The 24,277-nt window shown below is 49.9% G+C and overlaps 1 protein-coding gene and 1 long non-coding RNA gene across 2 annotated transcripts; both read right to left on the bottom strand.

The window, feature by feature from the left end:
- Nucleotides 1–4,507: 4,507 nt before the first annotated feature.
- TFAP2A (transcription factor AP-2 alpha) lies at nt 4,508–21,090 on the bottom strand. The gene is given in 10 exon segments (XM_039549013.1): nt 4,508–5,092; nt 6,667–6,808; nt 9,119–9,237; nt 10,088–10,319; nt 11,976–12,027; nt 14,928–14,987; nt 14,989–15,015; nt 15,017–15,094; nt 15,096–15,368; nt 20,158–21,090. Coding segments are annotated over 10 exon segments (1,323 nt in total). The 5' UTR covers nt 20,209–21,090; the 3' UTR covers nt 4,508–4,803.
- On the bottom strand, nt 17,086–17,768 carry LOC120409686. Its single transcript, XR_005601433.1, has 2 exons — nt 17,682–17,768; nt 17,086–17,185 (listed from the first exon to the last, which is right to left on the bottom strand). It is a non-coding gene; the product is annotated as an uncharacterized LOC120409686 (long non-coding RNA).
- Nucleotides 21,091–24,277: the final 3,187 nt, after the last annotated feature.

The raw sequence follows: 24,277 nt of genomic DNA, 5'->3' as shown, positions 1-24,277 counted from the left end.
CGGTGTGGACTTCCAATAATTGAACAATATAAGGAAAAATCTTTAACTGGAATGAAGCAGATGTTAGCTTCATGCAGTCCCCTAACTTGATTATTCTTTGGACAGGTTAGACAAGCATTAGTGATTGATAATGATGCTAATTAACCCCTTTCCTTTCCAAAACAGTAAACCAATGCCAGCAGGATTCTGCAAACAGCACACACGAAGTGTGTACCAGTATCTGTTCAAAGTGGATCAGGGACACAACTTCATTGCCCAGTGCTCAACAAAAACCTTATCCTGCTGACACCAAGCTGGCTCCAAATCTTCTCTAGGAGTTAACAGTTCCAGCTGCTTGCAGGGCAGAGAACAGAGACATGGCTCTTTCATGCAGAAAAGGTGCACGGGACAAAATCGAAGGCACCGTAATTCTTTTTATACTCCCAACCTTTCACGTTTGATTATGGAGTCAGTTTAAATCCCTCTGCCCTCACTAGCTGGGATGGACTTCACACTGCTCCCCATCGGAAGGGTGCTAGTTATTTCAGCTACACTTTCCTAAAATGAGAGCTGAGGCTCTGGGAATCTGGTCTGGGCTGAGACATGCACGGAACAAGGAGGGAAAAGGAAGTGCACATTCTGGAATTTAAATGGGAGGTAGAAGATGAGTAAACAAACAAGGAGCTGATCTGATTATGCAGTCGAATTTATCATGGACAATAAAGAACTTGCCTTTAAATGTAAGGGTTTGGATAAATGAATACTCCTAGCAAGTGAATAAAATGTATTCAATTAACTAAAAACCTTGTGCACTTCTGAACTGAAGTGGAATCGACTGTAATTGATTTATTTGAAACCAGAGGTTAAGGACTGAATTAGCTAAGTACAACTGGGTATTTCAAGCCACTGACTTCTCAAATGTCAAATCCCTTCTATTTTAAATATTATTTCAGCTGCGGGGCATTGCTGTCCTGATGGCTGTTCCACCAGTTAAATCTCAAATTATATTAATATTTGATTTTTGGAGGGTGGGGTAAAATACGGTACAAAGAGGAGGGCTCTCCTTGTTCACGGTGAAAGAGCACCAAGCTGTATTTTGGTTCGCATGTAGGAATTAGCTTAGCGTGGCAGCAATGGTCTAACATTCAGCCACCATTCACCCTCGTTTTCAACTGATATGGGGGAAAAAAATAACAACAGATTTTTGTTTAGTGTATAAAAGCATGACCTAGAATTTCACTGCTGCACCTCGATCACAATGTTAAAAATGCATCCAAAGAATGCTGAAGTAATTAGCACGTTTTAGTAACTGCACATCGGTCACAGCAGAAGAGGCTGAACCGAACCTAGTCTGATTTCCATTATCGCCTGTAAAATCCTTCCTTAGAAATAATAGTAATAAAGAAATCTATGCAAGGTCATTTCATTTCTGGTTTTTGGTGGCTTGATAATGCAGCAGCAGGATACTTAAAGTGCGCTCTCCTAGCATGAAGTAGCTAATTATATCTTTAAAACATTATTTATTATGACCTTATAACGTTCTAGCATAAGACTGCTTTATACATTGACCAGTGTAAAACGATTATATTGGGTACAGGCTTCAAAAAGTAACAAGCATCTGTAAATCCAGATATGAATGAATGGTATTTAATAAGATTGTTTTCGTTTAAAAATGAGTATTTATGTGTTGCTGTAGAAAGAGCAGCAATGTATTGCTGTTTATGAATGCTATTGTGCCTGAGGTTAGGATCCCCCACACAATCTGAGATGCAGCCAAGAAAAACAGCCCTGATAGACAATGCTTCACTTCACCTGCTACAATACTGTGCATTTCATTTATGTCAAGAATATGTACAGTTAGGGTTCATTCACCTCATTATTTTGTTACATCTACTTTACGGTTAACCAGTCTCTCTTGGAAATAATAAATAACTGTTTTTTAAACAATTGCAGCTTTGCATTCAAAGGATCCACTTTCAATTTATAGAAAAAAATATTCACCATTTTTATAAACTAGCTGGCTCTCGAAAATAGAATTTAGACTCCACCAACTCTCTTTCTGCTTGGCAAGATTGATTTTACACTGCCTTCCATAAGTAGATTACCAAAGCAAAATGAAACATCTTGGGCTTTATCTAATGCTTTGCTTCACCAGCTCTACCAAACATCAAAATATATGAGTAAATGTTAATTCTTTGTGCAGCTTTATTGTAAACACCTTCCTCTTAACCTCCTCAATTTCTGCCTGAGCAAAAAGGGGAAAAAAGGGAGAGAGAGAGAGAGTCACGGAGGGGAGAAAAGAGAGAGAAAAATCAGCCTCCACTACCAAAATATCATCAGCACTTAAAGGAGACCCTCTCTTTAAAATGCCTTTACATTCTAAACTGCATTAAGTCTCCCTTCCTATGATATAACATAATCCAGCCTGATCCTGACTTCACCTACCCCCCAGGCCAAAGAAAATAGATTCAAACTCTGAATTCTCACGTTTTTATAGCCCATCTTCAAGACGTACACTCAATTTTTTTAAAGCGAACTTCCCTGTTTCACAACTGGTTTCCACAAGAAGAAACTCAAGATAAAAATTTCAGTCCCTTACAAACTGACACAGCCATCTCAAAATGTCAGTCTGTGCATTCCACTAAAACACGAACCATCAATCAGAAATAATCTGTCTCCTGCAAGATTTCACTAAAGTTCACAACCGTGAGATGATTTTGCTGGCATAGACTACGGAGCTTTTCTTTTTCTTGAGGGGGAGGGAGCACCCAGCTCTGATTTATCAGTACATAATTTTTTTCATAGCATTCATTTTCAGCATTTTCTCAGTCATGATTCTTTTTTAAATGTCCTTCTTGAGATGTGTGTTTTAATCTCTGCTCTCCGTTAGGACAATTACATGTACAAAATTTTATAGGCTTATAATTCTGTATGCTGTATATAAACATAAATAAAAACCTAGAGGTCAACATAAATAAAATAAAACTTTTATTTTTTAAATAAAATTATGTTTTGGTTAAAGAAAAGATAGTGTGTCATTTTTGTTAGTAGTACAGACAATTTTTTATCCAAAAGAATACATTGTGCTTTATTGTGTCATTTGTCTGAATACAGACTCAGTGGAATATCTAAATGATACCCTGCTCTGAACTCCAAGTTGAAAGTAAGTTTTTATTATACTTGAGGGAAACAATGGGTTCAGCTGCTTATTGCAAGGAGCAATTGTCAAGGGAGAGTTAAACTCAATTACTGTAACCATACTGAATAAAAAATACTGCCAAGAACAAAAATACGCCTGGGTAAAGACAGCTACTGAATAAAAAAATCGACATAAAGCGTATCAAATATTTATTTATCTGGGCAACAAAGGACTATGATACATTGATAGGCATGGAAACTACTGCCGGCACAACTCAATACAATACAACTATAACTGCTTCCAATATGGCCAGTGGAAATACAGGATACCAGGTGGTCCCAAATGTTTGAAGTTCTTTGGGAAAAAAAAAAAAAAAAGGAGTAAAATAAAAACAAAAGAAAGGGAGAAAGAAAAAAAAAGAGGGGGAAAAAGGAAAGTAAAGCTAAATCTTGTTTTAAAAGACAATATTAATTTATTGCTCTGTTGGTGCTTTCGGGAGAAGGACAGTGGATGAAAATAACTTTTTTCATTTTCCACAACACATAAGGGTTGTAAAACCACTAACATGTTTAAAAACCTTGCCAGGGTCCAACATCACTTTATTTTATCTTCAATGAGAAACTAAATGTCATACTAATTATATATAAAAATTATGTTTTTTTATTTGTTCAGCTGCTTCATTGTCGCTTTTAACATGCTACAACAGGGCTAAAAAGGATGAATCCCAGAGAAAAACCCCCAAAAAACCTCTGATATCTAAATAAGTACCATGAACCACATGATGAACTAAGAGGGGAAGATTTAAAACCCACTAAACAAGAGGTAAACGAGATCACCAGATAAATAAAAAAAGGCTTAAAACAGACTCACCATATTTACAATTCCCATTAAATTACACATAAATAAATATATACATACATGAACACTGATTCCCTTATATAATAACCGTGAATCGTGTTGCAATAGAAAGTTCAAGTTGGTCGCTTTACCTTGGACAGGAAAAAGTTCTACAACTGAAGATATGACATGGAACCGCTTGTGTTTTGTGTTCAAGTTTATTCACAATACTGATAAAATGTCATCAGTCCTTTTTGCCTTTTGTATGTCTGCTGTTGCTGTTGTACTTTTTCACTTGTTTTATTTTCATTTTTAGTATGGCTACAATCTTAACTGAAGTTTATGTAAGGGAAGGTGGTGATTCAGTCCGGTGAAGCTCATAGAATTTTTAAGTATTATTTATTTCTTTTTGTTTGTTTTTTTTAAATTTTTTAATATATTTTTAGAAAAAAAAGTCCTTTTCTTTTTTATTTTATTTTTTTGTTGGTTTTTTTTTTCTCCTTTTGTTTTATTTAAAAAAAAGTTCACAAACTCAAGACAGAACTTTTTTTCTTTGCTGGCTCCGTCCCCCTGTTCTGTTCTCTTAGGCTCCAAACTGGGGTAAAACGATGGTGGCAGTGGGAAGAGGGGGGAAATTTAAGCAGGAGCAAATGGAAATGTGGATGCTGGGAAGGGGTGTGGAGAGAGGACAGAGCAGTCCTGCAGAGTCAGAGAACAGGACTGGCAGAAGGACGCTCATTCTGTTGCTGTAGCCTGGGGTGCTGGGTGCCGGGGAGAGGGAGGAGGGAGATGAATAGATCGATGCGCTATGAGGGGGAAGGGAGAGGAGTGTGTGGGAGGGGGGATCCTCACTTTCGGTGCTTCTCCTCTTTGTCGCCGCTTTTGGTGCTGTTGTCTGTGTGGCTGTTGGGGTTGTTGCTGAGGTACATTTTGTCCATGGCCTTGAGCGCCTCAGTGAGATAGTTCTGCAGGGCAGTGACGGCAGCACACACCGCCGGGCTCCCAAAGCCGTGCGAGATGAGGTTGAAGTGGGTCAGGCAGCTCTGGATGCCCGGCTCCAAAATGGGGTTGGGCCGCGAGTTCCCCAGGGGAGATCGGTCCTGAGCCAGCAGGTCGGTGAACTCTTTACAGATCTGTCTGTAGCACAAATGGAGCAGAGAGACAGAGGGAGGGAGGGAGGGAGGGAAGGAGGGAAGGGAAGAGAGAGGGAGAGAAATGAACCATCACTGGCAGCAGCAAAGCCCGTGCATTCTCCCTGCTAGACTGCACAAGCCCCTGGATCAAGGGGGCTCCTGCTCCGGAGTGCACACACTCTCTTGCTTCTCCCCCTCCTCTCTATGCATCCTTCCCCCTAATTTTCACACTTCCCCAGCACGCACAAACCTCTTCCCTTCACCTTGCATGCACACACAACAGCACACCATAAATCACACCCTGGCCCCATCCAACACACAGGCAGACAACAGGAACAGGGAGACATATGCCTCTTGCCCCACCGCTCTCCATACCTCAGCCCTCAACACTCTCCACAAACACACATCCCTGCCCAGCCGGGATTTGGGGCACAAACACAGTTTAAAGTTCCTAAGCAGGCTTAACAGATGGGCTGTGATGTCCAAAGGTAGGTTAAGGGATTTATTCACATCTTGGAAGATCCCTTTCTTTGGAGGGAACCAGAGAGAGATGTGGGCCTCTTCCTTCACAAGGCTAAAACACACACCTGTGTGTCAGGAAGAGTGAGTGAGGGCAGAGCAGGCAATTGAGGATTTAAATTAGGGTATTCTGAAACATTTATATATGTAAATCTCTATCTCCAAATCCAAAGGGACCTTTCCACAGAGGGGAAGGCTGACGCTAACCAGCGCCTGGAAATTTCCTTCCAGGGAGGTGAGAAGGGAGGATACGAGGGCATGGTGCAGAAGATAGGTTATATCACCCACTCACTGCACAAATGGTTGGAGAAATAACGCACCTTAGCGCAAGAGAGCTCAGAGGTGTGTTGAAACAGTTTGTATTCTAAAACCCGCATTAATGTCTTCCAGCCATAAAGCAGCTCCCATCTCCTGCTTGTGTCCTCTGGCACTGTGCCCTTTGATGACACCTCCACTGGTAATTAAGGGCTACCAAACAACCCTTTTAATTTCCAGCAAACATACCAAAACAATCATTTTCTTTTCACGCACCACCTGGAAGTCTAGGCAGCCCCATCAACTATAAACTCTGCTAGCATTTTAACTGCGTACAGATTGTCATTTAAAATGTATTTTTAATATCCCTGTATTTGCTAAGTAACAGAGCTGCTTAGGCAGGAAGAACCATTGCCGATTTTAATGAACTGAAATCAGTTTAATGTGCCAGTTTTATTTTACTGTCAATGGGAAGCCTCCCCCTTCTACTTCAGTTGATAAGCTAAGTGAATAGGCCCAGAAAATGTTTTGCTTTGAAGAATTACTGCTTTTCTGTAACTAAACATCCACCCTCAATTTTCACAACTCACATTCAAGGTAATCTGTGCAAACTGATTTGATGGAAACCAAGCTGGGTTGCAGAGTTCTCCTACACAGGAAGGCCAATACACACCCTCACAACTTGCAAAGCCATCAACCACTGGTTCTGCAGCAAACAAATATATTCACTAATAAAAGCCCCAAACCTGAGTTTGCCCCCCTCCCTCATTTCTAAGCAACATGCCAAAAAGTTAAATGTCTTACTTTGTAGCTAGAAGCATGTTTTTTCTTGTGACTTGCTCGTTTGGATCGGAATGTTGTCGGTTGAGAAATTCAGCTACTGCTTTGGCAGGAAATTCTGTCTCACAAACATACCCAAAATCTCTAGCTAGATGCACTGCTTCTCCTGAATAGGGAGGCACGGGTGGGGATGGAAAGAAACACATGGCTCATCAGTACACATCCCACAGAGGCAAAAATCCATTTGAAAAAAACTCCAAAAAACCACTACATTCTACTTGGGCTCTTCTCAAAGGCTTGGGCATTTTCTCTTTGAAAAAGTTAGGGAAAGAAATGCTAATTACATCTTATCTTGCAGTTTTCTTTGCTTCAGTTGAAGGCAATGCAAATCTGTATTTTCATGACAATTGTTAGAAGTGAAATCTTGCATAAGAATTTTTAAAAGTTCACATTGATTAACAGATACTTTTAGACAGACAGGCTCCATCCACCTAGAATGTGCGCTTCGATTTACATCTCCATACCTATGGAGAGCCATTTATGTACATTTTATTCACAGCTATTTACTCTGAAAATGTATTTGCCTCAGCCACATCTCTATATTCTTTTGCATTGCATCAATGATTAATATTGATCATAATTACTCCTAGAGCTCTTCTAAATAAAATGCATTAAACAGCTAAGTGTTTAAAATTTAACTTGATCGCATATAATTATATGTTCACCCCCAAACAATTAACCATGAGAATTTTAGGGTCATTCCACTGAGTCTGTCTGTTTTGTTGATTTTCAAATCTTTGGTTTTAATTTCCTGAACCAGTTGGTTTTTACTGCAGGGCTTCCTGCCATTAGCTCTAGCTCCGGAAGAACGCATGCGCCAATTAGAGCTTCAAAGCCTCAGTCCAGTGAGCTTGTTTCCATAAAATGGAGCGGATCATAAACAATAACAGTACTCTAGAAACTGCCTCATCGCCACAGGACTCAGAGCCCCAGCAATGTTTATACTATCATCTCCCCAAAATTAGCCACCATCACCAAGTTATCTGAAGATCGGGCCTCTGGTTTTGTTTTTTTTAAAAATCATTCTTTTCAAAGCCATTGTATGTGAAAGCCAAACAGAACAATAGATTACCATAAAACCTTCTCCATATTCATTAACATCACAAATAATGTTAAGCATCTACCAAATCTAGACTTTTTACAAGTTTTCCCCTCATGATTTTTTTACCACAGCGTGTCAATGCAATTGCAAAGCCTTTTCAGAAACATGAAGACGCGGTAATTTTCACGCAGTATAAATATAGTTTGTTCACTAATCCTGATGTTTAAAAAAATGATGTCTGGCATCATCGCACAGTGCTCTTTTCCCCATCTCTTTGCACATGAAACATTTTTCGCAGAATGCGAAGCAACAACAAAACAAATTCCCCCCTATACAACCAAACTTAAGCTGAACCTGGACAGCTCGGGCTGAGCTTAAAAGCACTTTACAAACTGAACCGGTCTAAAATGCAGTTGAACCCATACATAAGGGGAAAGGAGAAGGATCTATTTGCAGGCCTCAAACATACTTTGTGTCAGCCAGCGTGACACAGCCACTGCTTCAAAACGAAATGACTGCAAACTCCTGAGCTCCCTACCTCCCAGTACAGACAGCATAGGACATCCCAAGGCATTAAAAGGAAGCTGCACCTTTTCTGGCCAAAGCAAAGCAGAGGAGAATGATATAGCCAAGGGAACATGTGTTCTGAAAATGAGAACCAAAAGGGAGTGGGGGCTGGTGGTGGTGCAACTTTGAGGCTTTCAGGACGCCATTAATTCATGGCTGAGGTCAAGGATTCCCAAATTAATTCAGGAAGTAATGGTCACGCATTTCTTAAACGCAGATGTCAGAAAAGTTAAATGATTTACTGTTATGTGGCTGCAGGCTGAGAGGGAGAACAAGCTTAAAGTAGCTGCAGTTTCTGACATTTAAAATCACTTGGTTGTCCACCTGTGGCAGAAGAACAACACTGAAGTACGAGAGGCTCTGCTGCCCGTAACTTCCAACCTGATACTCGGGTCTCTTACGGGGCTAAGCCCACAATCCCCCTTCACAGTGATCCTTCCCGTGCTGCTCCCAATGAGATCTGCTTACTCCGTAGAGGGATTACTCATTTGAATGAGTGAGCAAGATGGGGCCCTGAAAACAGCTAGCTCGGAAACTTAAAAGCAAAGAAATGGTAGAACGCTTTGCTGAGTCTGCAGGACTCGCACAAACCCGTTTCAGTTATAACAAAAAGCAAAGACACACAATTAACCTGATCTTTTTATAAGACACAGAAAATAACACCCTTCCAAATGCCAACAAGCAGCACTGACTCTGGGAAAGCAGTAAAAAAACCCCAAACGACTCAACACCAAGTCTTCTCCCATTTGGCAAAAGCAACAGGCACATTTTCAAAACGAGCCCTCCCAGCTCTTTTGAGTCACTTACCCTCCACGAGTGATGTGAGCAAGGTAACGTTAGCAGCTTTACGCCTCCCAGCTGGCAGGTTTAGTCCTATTTTGTCCAGTTTCTCCCTCAGAGATCTCCCTCCATTTTTAGACTTTGCCCTGCTCCACACAGAAAGGCGTTGAGAAATGGGGCCTGGGGGAGCACCTGCTCCTACTTTGGCTCCCACCCACACATGCCCCAACACATCGCCTTCCCATGGAGGGGAATAAAGGCACAAGGGACGGGATACATGGCTGTGGGTGGCCGAAGACCAACTGTTGCTGAAAGCTGAATCCCAGCTATAGGGATGGTGCTTTGGATGTTTCCACATCTAGAGAACAGGGGCCCTCACTAAGGTCTGGATCAGCCCCAGGGCTAATGGGGAGCTCTGAGGTGGCTGCCTGAGCTCCCAAGGTGCCATGGACACAGGCAGCTTCTCCCAGGTGTGATGGGAGGAGGCCGATTTGTATGGCCGGCAGCCCCAGACCATCACCGCCCTCACACCAAACTCTACATAGCCCATCTGTGGCTCCTCAGCAGAGCTGGACTAAGCGGGGCTGCAGAGATGGGAGCTGCCTCAATTAATCCTGAATGTTATTCCCTGCCCAGGCACTGCCTAATTGCCTGGGTGAGACCACAGGGTGCCCGCCACTAAGCCGGTCATGGGGGTCCGTGCCCGTGGGGGTGTTCATGGCCACGACGGGGGCAGGGACACGCAGGGGCCCTCACGGCGGGGCTCGGGGACCGCACGAGACGCGCGTTGCCATGGCGACAGCGCCCGGGGCCCCTCCCGCCGCCCGGCCGCGCTGCCCCGCCAGCCGCGCGCGCCCCGCCCCCTAGCGGCGGCCGCCGCACTCCCCCGCGCCACCGCCCCGCGTGGGCGCTCGTCCTCCTCTATCCTGCCTCCATCCCTCCCTCCCGCACGGCACAGCCCGGCATCCCGCCTCCCGCGTCCCCCCCGCCCCTCACCTCCGGAGCACTCCGCCCAGCAGGGAGGCGTTGAGGCACTCGGGCGGCGACAGGCGTCTCTGCACTTCCGCCACCGTGACCTTGTACTTGGAGGTGGAGCTGAGCAGCGAGAGGCGGCCCGGCACCGAGCAGAAGACCTCGTTGGGGTTCACCACCCCGCCGAAGAGCGCGTCCTTGTTGATGGGGATGGAGGAGACGGCGTTGTTGTTAGACTTGGAGAGGGACACGGGGCCTGCAGGGAGGGAGGAGCAGGGAGGTGAGGGTGAGGAGCGGGCGGGGAGCCGGGGAGGGAGGAGGAAGCACCCGAGCCGCTCACTGCGGCCAGCCCCGGCCCGCACCGCCTGCGGGGCAGCGGGGACGCAGCGGGGGCACCCCTCCCCTCTCTCGTCGGGAGGCGCAAGGAGGGAGCCGGACAACCCTCGACCCGCAGCGGGGAAATTGAAAAGAGCCCGCAGCGGCCCCCCCGCAGCCCCTGTCGGGCGCCGAAGCCGCCGGGTGCCGCACGTCGGTACCGCCCGTGTCGGACGGGCAGTGCCCGGGCAGCGGCGCAGCCGGCAGGATGTGTGGCAACCCCGGGGCCCCGCCAGCGCACAAATTTAGACGTGGAAAACCCGTAACGCGGAGGAGAACCGGCACCCCAAAATATATCTTGGTCCCTGTCCGCCGGCGGCTGGCGGGGAGGTGCCCTGCCGCCGTTCGGTGCCTCGGGTCCCGGCCGCCTTCCCTTTCTGCTCTGCCTTAGCCCGCTCTGCTTGGCGGGCGCAGTCCAACCAAGCGGGGGGCTCTCTCCGTTTTGGATAGATCACTTGTGACATTAATAGCTCTGGGAAGGCTAATAGATACAACAGGAGTTAAACGAACTCTTGAGATTACTAATAAAAGAGCCAATTATCATGTCGACTTGGAAAGAGCATCTCTTAAGATTTATCCCTTGCACATCTAATTTGACGTGACAAAGGCTTTACAGGCGGGGGGTGGGGGGGTATGAAACTTCAGGTTCGCTGGCTGTACAGCGATTAGGGTTAGAGAGGAGAGTGCCTCTACTCAGCACCTCTTTCCAGTGGTGGCCTGGGGACCCAAATTCCAGGCGGCCACGCAGCCATGGCACCCCTCAGAGCAGGCAGGAGCTAGCTACACCTTCCAGCCTTCCAGTTTTACTCCAACAGCATCTCACTATACAGCATCCAAACACAAAACCCATCACTTTCCACCGTTCAAGAACCTGCTTTGCAAAATGCCTTGTGCCACCTTTTGCAATCCTTCAGTTGTGGAAGAACGACGGGAAATGAAAATGGAGTGAAAAATGAAATAAATATTTTACACGATTTGGGTACCAGCTTCCAAGCAATCTAATTCCAAGTGAAGCAAGCGCACAAAGCCAACGAAAACCAAACCACCCTAACAACCGACAGACACCAGTTTCCAGAAACTCGCCCCTTGTTCTCCACCAGTCCACCTCATCACCGGCGTGATTTAAATAAGAAAACCCGGAGGAGGGAGAACAACGATTTCACTTTCACAGCCCCGTTTACCAACAACGATTCAAATCCTCCTCTCAGCCAAATGCATGGGGCAAACCATGAAACCCAATTGTTTGCTAATGCACTAAAAGACCGGCTCGGATTTTCTAGATCATCTGCTAACATTTTTCCTCGTTAACGACAATAATAATTAAAATGCACGGCAAACGTGGCCATTTAAGAGGGCAGATTTTACCGCACATCGCCCGTTTTTCTTTGCTTCCAACCTTTTGGCCAACACTACATGCCAGAGGAAGGAGCGCGGGGCCGGGGGGCTGGAGGGGAGAGGGGGAGGCCGGGTAAGTCCTCCCTGCGAGCAGTCCCCAGCCTGTGACGACATGTTTGGTATGCGCAAGGAAGCGGCTTACCTTTCTTAATTACAGTTTGATCTGGGATGTTAATACCGGGGTCTTCTACGTGCTGCAACAAAAGGAACAGGCAGGGATGTCAATGTACCACCACAACAAAAGGCAGGGAGGGCCGAGGTGGGATGGGGTGCGGGAGAAGTTGTGTGTCGTCTCCCCCCCCCGCCCGCCCCCATTGCCGGCACGGTGTAGGGAGGGAAACAACAGATCCTGCATGGAGGGAGGGGGGGAAGGGAAGAAGGAGATTTGGGGGGGGATTTCCTTTATCGAGAGGAATCCTGCATCCCTCCCAGCTCTTTCCCCGATCCCCTAGAAAAATATAATAAATCACTCACACACCCCCGGGGCCCGAGTGGCCTTAAGCTTCTGAGGGCTCCCTCCTCCCGTCCTTCTCTCCTCCCCGGGAAGCAGCCCCGGCCCGGCCCAGCCCTTCCCCCGCCGCTGCGCCCGCTCCCGCGCCCGCGGGAGGGAAAGCACAAAGGAGCGCGGACCGGCGCGGGGCCGGGGGGGTCCACGCACCCCGCGCAGCCCCGGGCTCCCCCACTATTGTCCCCTCGCAGGTTCCGCGGTCGCGGCTACAGCTGGGGTTCGCGCGGCGGAGTCACGACGTGATTAGAAAGTCAAATGAAATCATGTTTTCTAATTCCAAAAACTGACAGGCAATATAATGTCTGGCTGTGTTTACAAATTAACACCAGTGCTGCTGAGATAGAAGATTTCGCAATCGTTACAAAACCCAGGCATTACCATTTAAAAAACTATTACTTCCTTCTCTAGTCTTTGTCCAACAATAATACTGATTCTAACATTTTCCATTCTGTCTTGGATTTATGCTCCTGTTAATTGTGCCTGATCTCAATGATTCCGGGTGGATGGTACTAAGTTGCTTTATTACAGGTTTTATTATACTCAATGCTCTCATTTGTAACTTGCCTAAAGTGCTTCTGGATTTAAGTATAATTAAATTGAGAAATGTTCAGAAATGACTACTGCTGCAGTTCTTGTGTTTTAACTATATGGGGAAATATGATCCCTTTATGCATGCACCCTAAACCCATAAAGTAAATGTAGTGTGGCATAATACTTTTATTTGTGTTATTTCTACACATATTCCGTACAGGGAGGACTGTTAAGTTTAAAATCCCACAGAGATATTTATGATTAAATAATTTTCACCGTCTACTTGACTTTCTTAAATATTTAGCAGTTGTTTTTATTAAAGGTTAACTGTTGCAGCAACAGAAAAATTCAAAAATTAAGCTCCCGAGTCAGATTTCTGTAAAAGATTTTTTTTTTAACTAGATAAAATACTCCTAAAAGATACACCCTCTTATTTTGTACTCTCTTTCATGAAGCCTGCTGATTCAGTCTTACAGAGAAAAAAAAATGGTTAGGCTGGCTCAAGGATTTAAACCAGATGGCATTTGGTTTTCACGAAGTATAGCAATGCTATTAATTCATAGATCTGCAGAGGAGGCTTCCCGAATCAGCCCACTGCCATAGAGCACAACTGAGGAGAGGGAGAATTCAAGAGAACATTTTAGGTCATGTTCTTCCTACAGCAATCAGGGGCTTGCAGTCAACAAATTAGTTTATTCTTGCGATTGCCTCCATGTTATTTTATATCAAGTTTAAAGAATTGACCTGCTTTTAACAGATCCAAATTGCTTACTAAATCCTCCACTTTGGAAAACGTATGCGTTTATTGCAAAACTGCTAAACACAACCAGCAATTTTCTGTGGCTAATTTAGCCAGATGAGGGCTGTAATAAATTCACTATTTTCCCTGAGTATAATTTACAAAAGATTTCAAAATGACCCCCAAAAATAGGTAAGTTCATCTGAACATTATCCTTGCAACACGAAACTGTACTCATTAAACTGTCAGCAAATATATTGTTGTAATATTTGATCCTGTAATTTGGGATGGCATTTCGGCAAAAATCACATCCAGATACCGCAGTTCCCTCCTCCTCTTTCCTCCTGAAAGTCAAGCAGCTTCAGTCCCTCAGCATGAGCTCTGTGGGCTTTAATAAATTTATTGCCATGTTCTAATTCCATTTTTGGGGAGAAACCCAGAAAGATGAACTTTGATCACAACCTATCGTGTTGCATAAGACCACTTTCCTAACTGAACAATAGCCCTGGCTTGCTTTGTAAGTAGCCTGTGCACTAATGTCATGCTTAATTAGAAATCATTTTTAAAGTGTGTACTCATCGATAACAGAATTAGGTCCCCCAAATAATACATCCTCCAATAGGCTCCCAACATTTAATTTAATATAGGGTGTAGCAGGTCTGACTCGAATTCGATAACCTATAGGTAATGATTTATGAGGTCATCCCTTTGCACCGCTACTAAAAGAAGGAGGCAGCATTTTACTATACCTCTTCCCTGATTTGTCAATTAATTCCTTTAGAGAAGATGATCTGCCCATACCCTCTTATAACTTTGGATGTGGTTATCCCATATGCCAATCCTGTAATCATGGGAAACCAATTTTTCCTTCTTAGGCCACTTTACCCCACTTTCCCCCATCCCCCCTTTACATTTGTGAGATCTCGTTAAATGTCCTCACAGGCATTTCAGACTCATGTCTTTCCCAAGGCAGTAAGAAATCCCCAAATCCACGGCCCTGTGGTGATATTATATATTCTTCCAATCGTAACAGCTTATTGTCATTGAGAAGGAAAGATATTGTTAACGATGACAGTAATTTGATTTATTTATATTTTAGTGGGCAAGTTAGCAGGGAGGCGTCGCACAGGGACGAGCTGTGAGAACCTTTTGTTCTAGGTGGGGGTTTCACTTTTCCCTGGGGGGGGGAGTTCTCTTCTTCCCTCCCTCTCTTTTTTTGGGGGGGGGGGGTTGGTTCCCCTCCCTCCCTCTACCCCCGACGTTGAGCTCCGGCGTTAAGAGGGAGGAGTGGGCCCTGGGGCGGCCCCTTGGCTTACCGGCACGTCCTCGATGGCGTGGGGGATGGAGTGGAGGGGCAGGTCGGCCAGCCCCGAGCCCCAGCCCGTGCGGGGCGTGCAGCAGGTCCGTCGTGCCGCCGGTAGTCCCTGCGTGGGTCGAGCCCCGAGAGCTGGTGGGGCAAACCCCGGTGCGTGTGGAGCAGCCCCCGTCTCCTGGCTCTGCCTCTGTCCCGGCCATCCTGGATGCTGGGGCTGTGGCTGGGCATGGAGGGGGTTGAGGCTGTACGGGTCGTTCACGTGGGAGTAGGGGTCCTGAGACTGGGGGTAGATGGGCTGGTAAGGGGGGGGAAAGTAAGGGGGCTGGAAGTCGGCGTTGGGGGTGTGGGAGAGCGGTGGGGCGCTGGTGTAGGGAGACTGACCCACCGGTCCCCCCAACTGGGGTAGCCGGGCTGTCCCGTTGCTGGTACTGTCGTGGCGCTCCTGAGGTGGGGAGCGGGAGCGGGGGGGCGTTGGAGGGTGGAGGGGGGTAGAGGAGGGGGAGAAGGGGGAGGGGAAAGGAGAAAAGAAAAACAAAGATAATATCAAACTGATTCTCCTCAAAATCGGCTTGAAAATTTCATCTATAGGGCAATGATAGGCAAATCATCGTCTCCGAGGCAGAGAAAAGCAGATCTGGAGATCTCTCTGCCTCTGATTTCCCTTCCCAAATAATTAAGGGGCAGTCTCGCTTTTTAAAAAACAATAATAACGGCAATAATGATAACAGCAATAATAGCAATAATTACAACAGGACTGCTTATAATAATTAATAAAACATTGCGGCGGTACAGGGTGGATTCACAACAGATCGCGCCCCTGCATTTCAGGAGCAGGTATTTCCCACAAATAAAAAGAATAATTCACAAGCGGGCGTTATTGAAATAATAATTCTGCCACAACCCAAAATCCTTCCTCTGGCCCTTAACAGAACCGAGATAAATACTGTCGCTGAGATTACCGATCGCGTCCCAAGAAAACCCTGCAAAATCCAAGCCCACTGCCATTTTGTTACCAGAAGACGCCGAAATAGGCTCCAAACAAACCGGTCGTTCCCCCCAAGAGTTTTAGAAATGTTTCGGAGCGAAAGCACTGCCGTGGTCCCCCACCTACGGGGAGAGCCGTCCCGATGCCCGACCGAACCCCGGGCTCGCCAGCGTGCGATTTCGGAGCGCAGCGGGCAGCGGCGGCCCGGCCGCCGGGGAAGCGGAGGAATGCGGCAGGCAGCCGGGGGAAGCGCCGCCGCCCGACGGGCGAGCGGCACCGGAATGAGCCCGGGCGTTTCGGCACGGCTCCGCCGGCTCTCGAGGCCGGGCAGATGAGCCCACATGAACGTCTGGGGAAAAAGGAATGGCCTCCACGGAGGAGGATTCGAAGGAAAGAACCACGATCCCGAAAAAGGGAAACGAGAAAGCGAAAATATTACGTTTTGCAGGTGGCAAGGTGAAGGAATCGAAGCGGTAGGGTCCAAGCAAAGCCTTTTGCCGTTCGCTCAAAGCAGACCAAAAAAAAAAAAAAAAAAGAAAAGGGGGGGGAGGGGGAGGGAAGAAAAGAAAAATAAAGAGAGAAGGGGGAAAATGTAAACCACCGAATTTATAAAAATGAAGGAAAGGAAAAAAGCCCTCTCCGGAAAGCTGGGTGCGAAACCCCCACTGCCACCGCCGACAACAATAGCAACACCCAGCGCGCACCGAACCCCCTCCGAGAGAAACGTGAAGCAACTCACCATAGCCGAAAAACTGTGCACTAACATCTGCGAAGAGTCGGGGGTTACAAGTCAAGGTAGAAAAAATAACGAAAAGGCAGAGGAAAGGGACCGGCGAAGCGCGCAGCCCCGGCGGAGCCCCGCGGGTGCGGGCGCGGCGCGGGCGCGGAGGGAGCGCGGCCGGAGCCCGGCGCTAGGCGCGGGCGGCAGGACCGGGGCGCCGGGCTGCTCCTGCACCGCGGGCGCGCCACGATAATCCATCAGAACTTGCACCGATCTCTGCTGCCCTTCATCGAGTGTTCCCAAGGCGAGCTCTCTATCCTGGCGCGGTGTGAGGAGTCAAAGTTGGTTTCTTTTTTTCTTTTTTTTTTTTTTGTTTTGGTTTTTTGTTTGTCTGTTTTGCGCTTTTTTTTTCTTTTTTTTTTTTTTTAGCGTGTGTGTGTTTGTTTCTTAATCCTTTTTTTTCCTCTGACTCTTTTCTTTCTTTTTCTCCTTTGACTTAGCTGCTGCTTCACTTGAGCTCCTAATAACAGATCTGCTGCCTTCCTGGAGACTCCTAATAGCAGATATTCATGACTATTAATATTACACGAACACTTAATAAGGGAAGAATGGCTGGAAATCGAGCGTGAAGCGAGAAGGCAACTCAAGGCAGAGCCTGTTCTAAATGACGTCCATTGAATGAAGAATCAGTGTATCTAATCAGAGATGGGGGAGAGGGAGAGGGAGAGAGAGACAAAAAGGGAGAGAGAGGGAGCGGGAGAGAGAGAGGGGGCACATGCTGCTGCGTCTGACGAATCACAGGAAAGGGGCAACATTTTAAAAGGTTGCAGGGCATGCAAAAGTGAAAGAGAAAGAGATCCGGAGAGAGGGAGGGTGGGAGCCAGGAGGGGGTGCAGAAGGGGGGTGTGGGGGGGAGTGGAGAGACGGGCAGGAGAGAGGGGAGGGGGCGCGGGATCTCCCCTTCCTTCCTCACCTTCGCTTCGCTTCCCTTCCCTTCCCCCCGGCTACCGCCTCCCCATGTCCCCAGCCCCGCAGTCCTTCGGGCGCACCTCGGGCTGCGGCTGCTGCGCGTAGCCGGCCTCAAAGCCCAGGGAGAAGAGCGGCTGCTCGCTTCCCGCTTGGTTCTTGCTGCCCTCGGCCGCACCGCCGCCGCCTTTGCGCCGGGTGGGGCTCCGCGGGCCCGCCCGCCGCCGCCCCGTCCATGCCTCGACGGCGCCCCGCCGAGGGGCTCCCCTCGCCGCTGCCCCGCGGCGGCCGCCCCGTGCCGCCGAGCCGGCTCGCCTTCCGTGCCCCGCGTCCCGGAAACCGGCTGGGAAAGTTTTTTGGGTGTCTCCCCCTCTGGGTGTCAGCCCTCCTCCTCCTCCTCCTCCTCCTCCTCCGGTTCGAGCCCAACGCCGAGACCAGCGGGCCGCCCGGGGCGGGGGGGCTGGGGAGCCCAAGGAGCATCCGCCGGGCTCCCCGCGGCCCCCTCTAGGAGATCCGGGAAGAGACGGGGGAAAAAGGCAGGAGGCAGCAAGGCGGGGAGGGAAGGAGGGCGGGAGGGGACGCGGGGGGGAGCGGGAGCCGGGAAAAGAGGCAAGGCGAGCGCTTCTCCCGGCCCAGACAAGCCGGGGCTCCGGCGCAACCCGTCGACTGGCTGTGCAACTCCCAAACAACTCCCTTAAAACAGGCCACCGCTCCGCTCGCCGCCGCCGCTGCCCCGCCGCAGCCGCCGCGCCGCCGGCGCCCGGCCCCACGCTCCGCCCGCCCGCCCCGACCCCCCGGCGCTCCGGCCGCCCCGGGCGCTGAGCGCGCTGGCCGAGCTTTCATGCCTTTTTTTCTGGGTTTATTTCTGCTTATCTTTTTTTCTTTTTCATTCCTTTGTTTTTTTCTTTTTTTTTTTTTTTTTTTTTTTTTTAATTTTCAAGGCAAGTCCTACCCCCGGCACGGTACAGCCACCCTCTTTTCTATCCTCTCTAAAAGTGTCCTCGCACCCGAGGTAAACACGGAGAGCCAACCCTACACGTACGCACAAAATCCGGCGGGTTCGAGGAGCGGCTGCTGCTCCCTCCGTGTTTGGTAACACCTCGGTGCGAAGTCCCATTAACGCAAGGCAACAAAAACCATTTGCGATGAAATCCACACGCTCGCACGTGTGCAAACTGGAAGACCGGTCCTGAGGGGAGGGAGGGGAAAGAGGAACGCTTTCCACCCGAAATGCAGCTGAGGAATATGTGACTTTTTTTCTGGGTTGTATAAAAAATTAAAAAAAAAAAAAAACAACAACCAAAACAGAAACAAAAAAACCGACCCACCCAACCAAAAATAATAATTATAAAAACCCTAAACAGCCCACAAACTCCAACATCCCTGACGCCTCATTCATAGAAATCAAGCACCCGCCAACGAGCGGTTCTAAAAGCTCAGCTCTCGCATCGGGAGACAGCTTCATCTCAAACTCCTCGATCCGGGACTAGATCACCAAGTCACTTAGTCGGCGCTGAGCCTGCCGAGTCCTCGGTCCCTTTCCTAAACTACAGCATCGCCCAAAACAGCGTCAGGTCGGACGGGAGAGTGCCCCCTTCGACCCAGAGATGCATGTCGGCAAGGCTCCGCCGAGGCTGAGGGGATCTTCCCGCGTGGGTCACGACCAAATAACAGCGTTCACTTGCAAAGTAGAGTCTTTTATTGCGCGGTTTGAACGCACTGCACAGGCAACTTTTTCGAAACGGGTGACAACAGTATTCGTTGGTTTGAGACTAGGCATGGGTCCTGGGCATCACTCTTCTTTTTCCTCTTCTTCTCCTTTTGTCAGATTAAAAGACACTCGCCTCTTTCTAAAAATATGGATGCACACACAGACACAGAGAGATGCGCGCACACAATCTGTGCTGAACGGCTCCAAAACCGAATGAGGTGGATTTAATTTTTTTTTTTCCCAAGCGATTAAATTACTATATCTCAAACCCGTGGGAATGTGGCCCTGAAAATTTGGAGGCTGGGGGAACACTGCTCCCAAACCCGTGATTTCAGTTAGGCAGCTGACGCCTGTAAATTTGTGCAGCTCGGTATAATGAACCCGCAGATATATCGAAAAGGCTGCATTTAAGCGTCGGTCCTGAGCCAATTTATTGGGATGCCTCGGGTACCTAGAGAGCAAGAATGATTCTCTTCCCTTTGTCTCTTTGCCTTTTCATTCATTCATCTGTCCATTCATTCAGCCAGCCGCCTATCCATCCATCCATCCATCCATATGGATGAGTGTAGCATCCTACAAGAGCCTTATCTATGGAGGATCTACCTATAGACCAGGCTGCTTCTGGATCCTGTTTGCCTTTCCTCATACACTTCCGACAAAGCCGTGTTTCCACGAGCCCCGAAGTTCCTGGGGAAGGACCCCAGCCCTCTCCGGCTGCAGGACCGCAAGGAAGCCTGACGACGGAGTAGAAGTTTTCCTAAACGAAATTGAGAGACGGAGGGATGCTGAGGGCTCCCACTTGCAGCTGTGGGGCCGGGGCTCTGCCCGGGCCCGGGGGAAGCGCTTACCTCACATTCCTCATACTTGATATTATCCGTCAGTTTCCAAAGCATTTTCATGGATTGGCGTGAGAGAGAGGATTTGGTTCTCCCTGCCTTGCCTCTCCCTACGGTGGCGGTGCCGGGCGGCGTGGGGAGCGCGGCTGGCGGAGGCTCGGCAGCGCTCCCGTCCGCGCTCGGAGATCTCCCTCTAATGGTGGAAACTTTTCCCTTTTCCAGCTCTTTACCCACAGTCTAATCGCCTCATTAGCATATCAACAACAGCCCAATTGCTCGCCAGCACAACAACCTGCAGCGATGGACACAGGTAGAAGGGACCCACGAGCAAAAAAAAAAAAAAAAAAAAAATTAACAACAACAAAAGCTTTCTTCGACCTGCCGAGCCCCGGCGCGGGGGAGTCAGTGGGCCCTGCCTGTCTGCCCCCGAGCCTCGGCCTGCCAGAGGGGAGGAAAGTGGCCAGCGAAATCAAAGAGGCTACCGTCCGATCTGCAGAGACTTTAGGGCTAGCCATGAAGCCACCCCATGGCATTTATCTCTCCCCCACCCACTTTTTTTCCTTTTTTTTTTTTTTTTCCGCGGGGATTAAAGAAAGCAAAGCAAGGAGAAACGACACTCGAGTCCTGCTCGAACGAGGTTATTGTCTGCGGAGGCTTCTGTTGCCCTCTGGATTTGGCTTTTTTTTGTGGATATTTTAAAAGCGTCTTTCCTTCGCTACCTATTTTTTTTTTTTCTTCTCGGCTCGGTTGGCTATTGGTCTTCAAAAAAAACACCACCCCAAACAAATCCAGCATTATCTCCCAAATAGAAGTGGGCGAGCGGTAAATTGAATGTAGCAGGAGCCAAAAAGTCTTTTGCAAGCACTTGAGCAAAAGGACAAAACAATGACCACAATAAAAGTTTGATACTTTCTTAGGTGGAGCGCTTCATTTGCTTAACAATATGCTGCTAAGAGAGCGCTCAGGCCGCCCTCCTGGGGGGCTGCTTCTCCACCCTTCCCCTCTTTTATTTCCCCGAGTGCTCCATCCACAGAAGGCTTCGTTTTTTCCCGTTTTTCTTCCCCACCCCCCCCCCCGCCCCCCGGGTGATCTCTCGCTGCTCCGAAGGGCGAGGCATTCCCCTCTCCGTGGGGCTGGTGTGTCGGGCCTGGCGCAGCTCCCCACGCTAGCCGTGTCCCCAGGCGTCCCCAGGAGCCGGGCATCCCCATGGCTCCCTGTGCACCTGGCTGCCCTGCTGCTCACCGAAACTTCCTTTTGCCGACGGCAAAACCTGCCTTGTCGGCCTGGAAGACCCTCCCGGGGCCACCCTCCCACCCCCGCCCTCGACGTCGGAGGAAAATTTACTGCCTCTGGGAGCAAATGGCCCCTGCACTCCGATGGGGAGCCGCAGTGGGCCCTCAGGGGCCCGGCCCACATGTCGCCACGCCGGGAAGGGTGGCAAAGCCTCCGGGCTCCCGGGACTGCTCCTTCACACACGCAAACATCCATGTCCCCAAAACGGATTTTTTTTTTTTTCCTTTCCCCTTCTCCCCTCCTCCACCATACTCCCACCTCCGATGCTCTTTTTCACCAGCGCTTTTGTCTGCCACTGGCAGGAGAGTAAATTGTTTTTTTTACTCCCATTGAGGTTCAAATAGAGCTGGCATATTAAGCCTAGTTAATGCCCCGGGGGGTGGGGGGAGTGTTGGAGATGAGAAAAAGAGGAGGGAAGGGGGTTGACGAAGGGGCCCATCGCCCCTTAGCGCCGTCCTGTCTGAGCCGGGGCGGTCGGGAAAGCCTCCCACCCGGGACAGCCTCCCACCTGCGGCTGCTCGGGACTCCCGTGGGCCAAAGGCCTGACCCTTTTGCCTTCTCTCGCCAGGCCCGGGCCGGTGAAGCGCAGCGTTGCGAGGGGAGGGGGCGGTTTTCCCCGAGAGATCCACACGGGGCAGCGGGAGGCGGGTCCGCGCAGCCCGGCCCCTCCGGCCAGGAGCGGCGAGGGGGGCCCCACAGCGCCGGGGAGAAGGACCAAAAAAGGCTCGGGTGTAAGGAAAAGTCGGAAATAGACTTCAAGGCCGATAACCCATAAATACGATTGTGCAAGAATTGATTTCAGTGAAAGAAAAGAGAATCTTCTTTTGATCACTTCCTCGCACCGGTCTGATAAAAAGATGTTAGCAGATGTAAAAATAAATTAAATATTTTTGTTTACTTTTTTTTTCCCCACCTTTTTTGTTTTTCTTGGTTTTTTTTAGACGACTTGCTGCTACCCTAAAGAAATAAAAAATAAGGTCGTCTGGGGAAAGACTTAGTCGAGAGATTTGAAAAGTTGGGAGCAGAAAAAGAAACTAGGCTCCCATCTAGAACTGGACTGTCCTGGGGAAGAAGTAAATTTTCAAAAAGTCCATTTTTCCAAGAAAATCCCGTGCTTGAACAGGACGGCGCATCTTTCCTTTCATTAGTCGGCAAACCGCGGTCATCCGGCCCGAGCGGACGGGCATCACGGCGCTGCAGGGTTTTTCAAGTGTGTCCCGGTTTGGGAGCCTCCGTAACTCCTCCACACGTGTAGTCTTGGCCCCGGTGCTTGTGGGTCCTCTCGGGTCCGTGGAGCCGGGCGAGGCCCCGGCGGGCCGCGTGTTCCCCGCCTGGCCTCTTTCTCTGGTGGGCTCTGCTTTTCCCTTCAGCTCATCCCCGCGGGTGTGCTTTCCACGGGCGCTCCCGGCGCATCTACTGCCGGGTGGGAGCCGGCAGCGTTATTTTTCCATGGGACAGGCTGGGGTGGGAGCTCATAGAGGTTTCAGCTCCCGCGACACGTCCCCGATGCGCGGCGGGTCACGCCGGAGGCTGCGGGCCCTGCCCCGCGTGGGGTCCCGCCGCGTTCCGTGGGCAGCCCCCGGGCTCCGCGGCGGGCCGGCCGCCGCCAGCCCCGGGCACAGGGACGCCGGGCGGGCACACACCGCCCTCGGCCGGCCCACGCTGTCGGGGTCGTGTCACCCGTGGCGGCGGCGGAGCAGCCCTCGCCCCTCTCGACCCCAGTCCACCGCTCTCTACCTGTTGCACTCGGGCCTCACGAGTGGCCGCGGGCAGCCCCCAGCACCGAGAGCCGCAAAACACCCAACCCCAGCGTCAGGCTCGCTCCCACTCCCTCCGGGCCCGTCACCTTTCTCACTCCTGCCTCCCGTCCCAAAATAACAATAAACCCCCCCAGGGCAGAGGGTCACCTTACCTGCCAGTCCCCCATCTTGGCAAGGAGAGACATCCTGGCTGCGGGCTCCGAGTCCCCAGGTCCCTGCTGGTCATGGACTGCGAGGGCAAGCCACTCGCCTGGGACGCCTGTGGGTAAATCCTCCCCTTACCTGCGCCGGGACTCTCTCACCTGGCCATAAAGAGCTGGGTGCTCCCTGCCCGCGCCTGCGCGCTGCCTCCGCGCTGCCTGCGCGCTGCCCCCCGCCACCGCGCTCCCACCGCGCCCGCCCGGCCCCGCTGCTCCCGGGGAGACGGCGGCGGTGCCCCCCGGAAGGCTCCCGAGCGTGCCCTGGGCGTCCTGCAGCCGCCGGACGCCTGCCCGCTTCGCCTTGGTGCCGTGTCCCGGCGCTCCCCCCACCCCGAGCAGAGGGCAACTCTGTCTCTGTCCGCCCGGGTGCCCGCCCGCGGCCAGGGGGGGGCGGACGAGGCCCCCGAGCTTCACCTTCCCCCGGGGGGCCAGTAGGTTACCTCGGGGACAAGTTGTCAAGGAGTACATGGACGTAGTAGTAGTAATAATAATAATAATAATAATAATGACAACATTAAAGGCAAAGCACCGGGAGGGCTGAACTAGCCCAAATGGGTAACGGAGGCACTGCGAATGGCCAGGGGAGTCCGGGGAGAAACAAAGACACCCCATCCAGTGCAGACGGTCTTTCCAGCCCCTGGTACGGGGGCGGCAGCGGCCGGGGTGATGCGCCACCAGGCTGGCCGGGGTCTGTCCCACTGGGCTGAGCGGGAGCGGCGTAGGGTGAGGGATGCAGCGTTCCCCCGGGGAAAGCTGGCCTGCGACAGCCTGTGGCCCTTGGGCCTCCCCACGTCCGTACCCCTTGCCCCGCCCACGTTTTGTTGGCTTTTTTTCCCTCGGGGATTCGAGTGCCGAAGTGCCCTGGAAACTCGCCAGTGT

This window comes from Corvus cornix, chromosome 2, assembly GCF_000738735.6.
Source record: "Corvus cornix cornix isolate S_Up_H32 chromosome 2, ASM73873v5, whole genome shotgun sequence".
Classification (NCBI taxonomy): Eukaryota; Metazoa; Chordata; class Aves; order Passeriformes; family Corvidae; genus Corvus; species Corvus cornix.
This window is presented reverse-complemented; position numbering and strand designations above follow the sequence as displayed.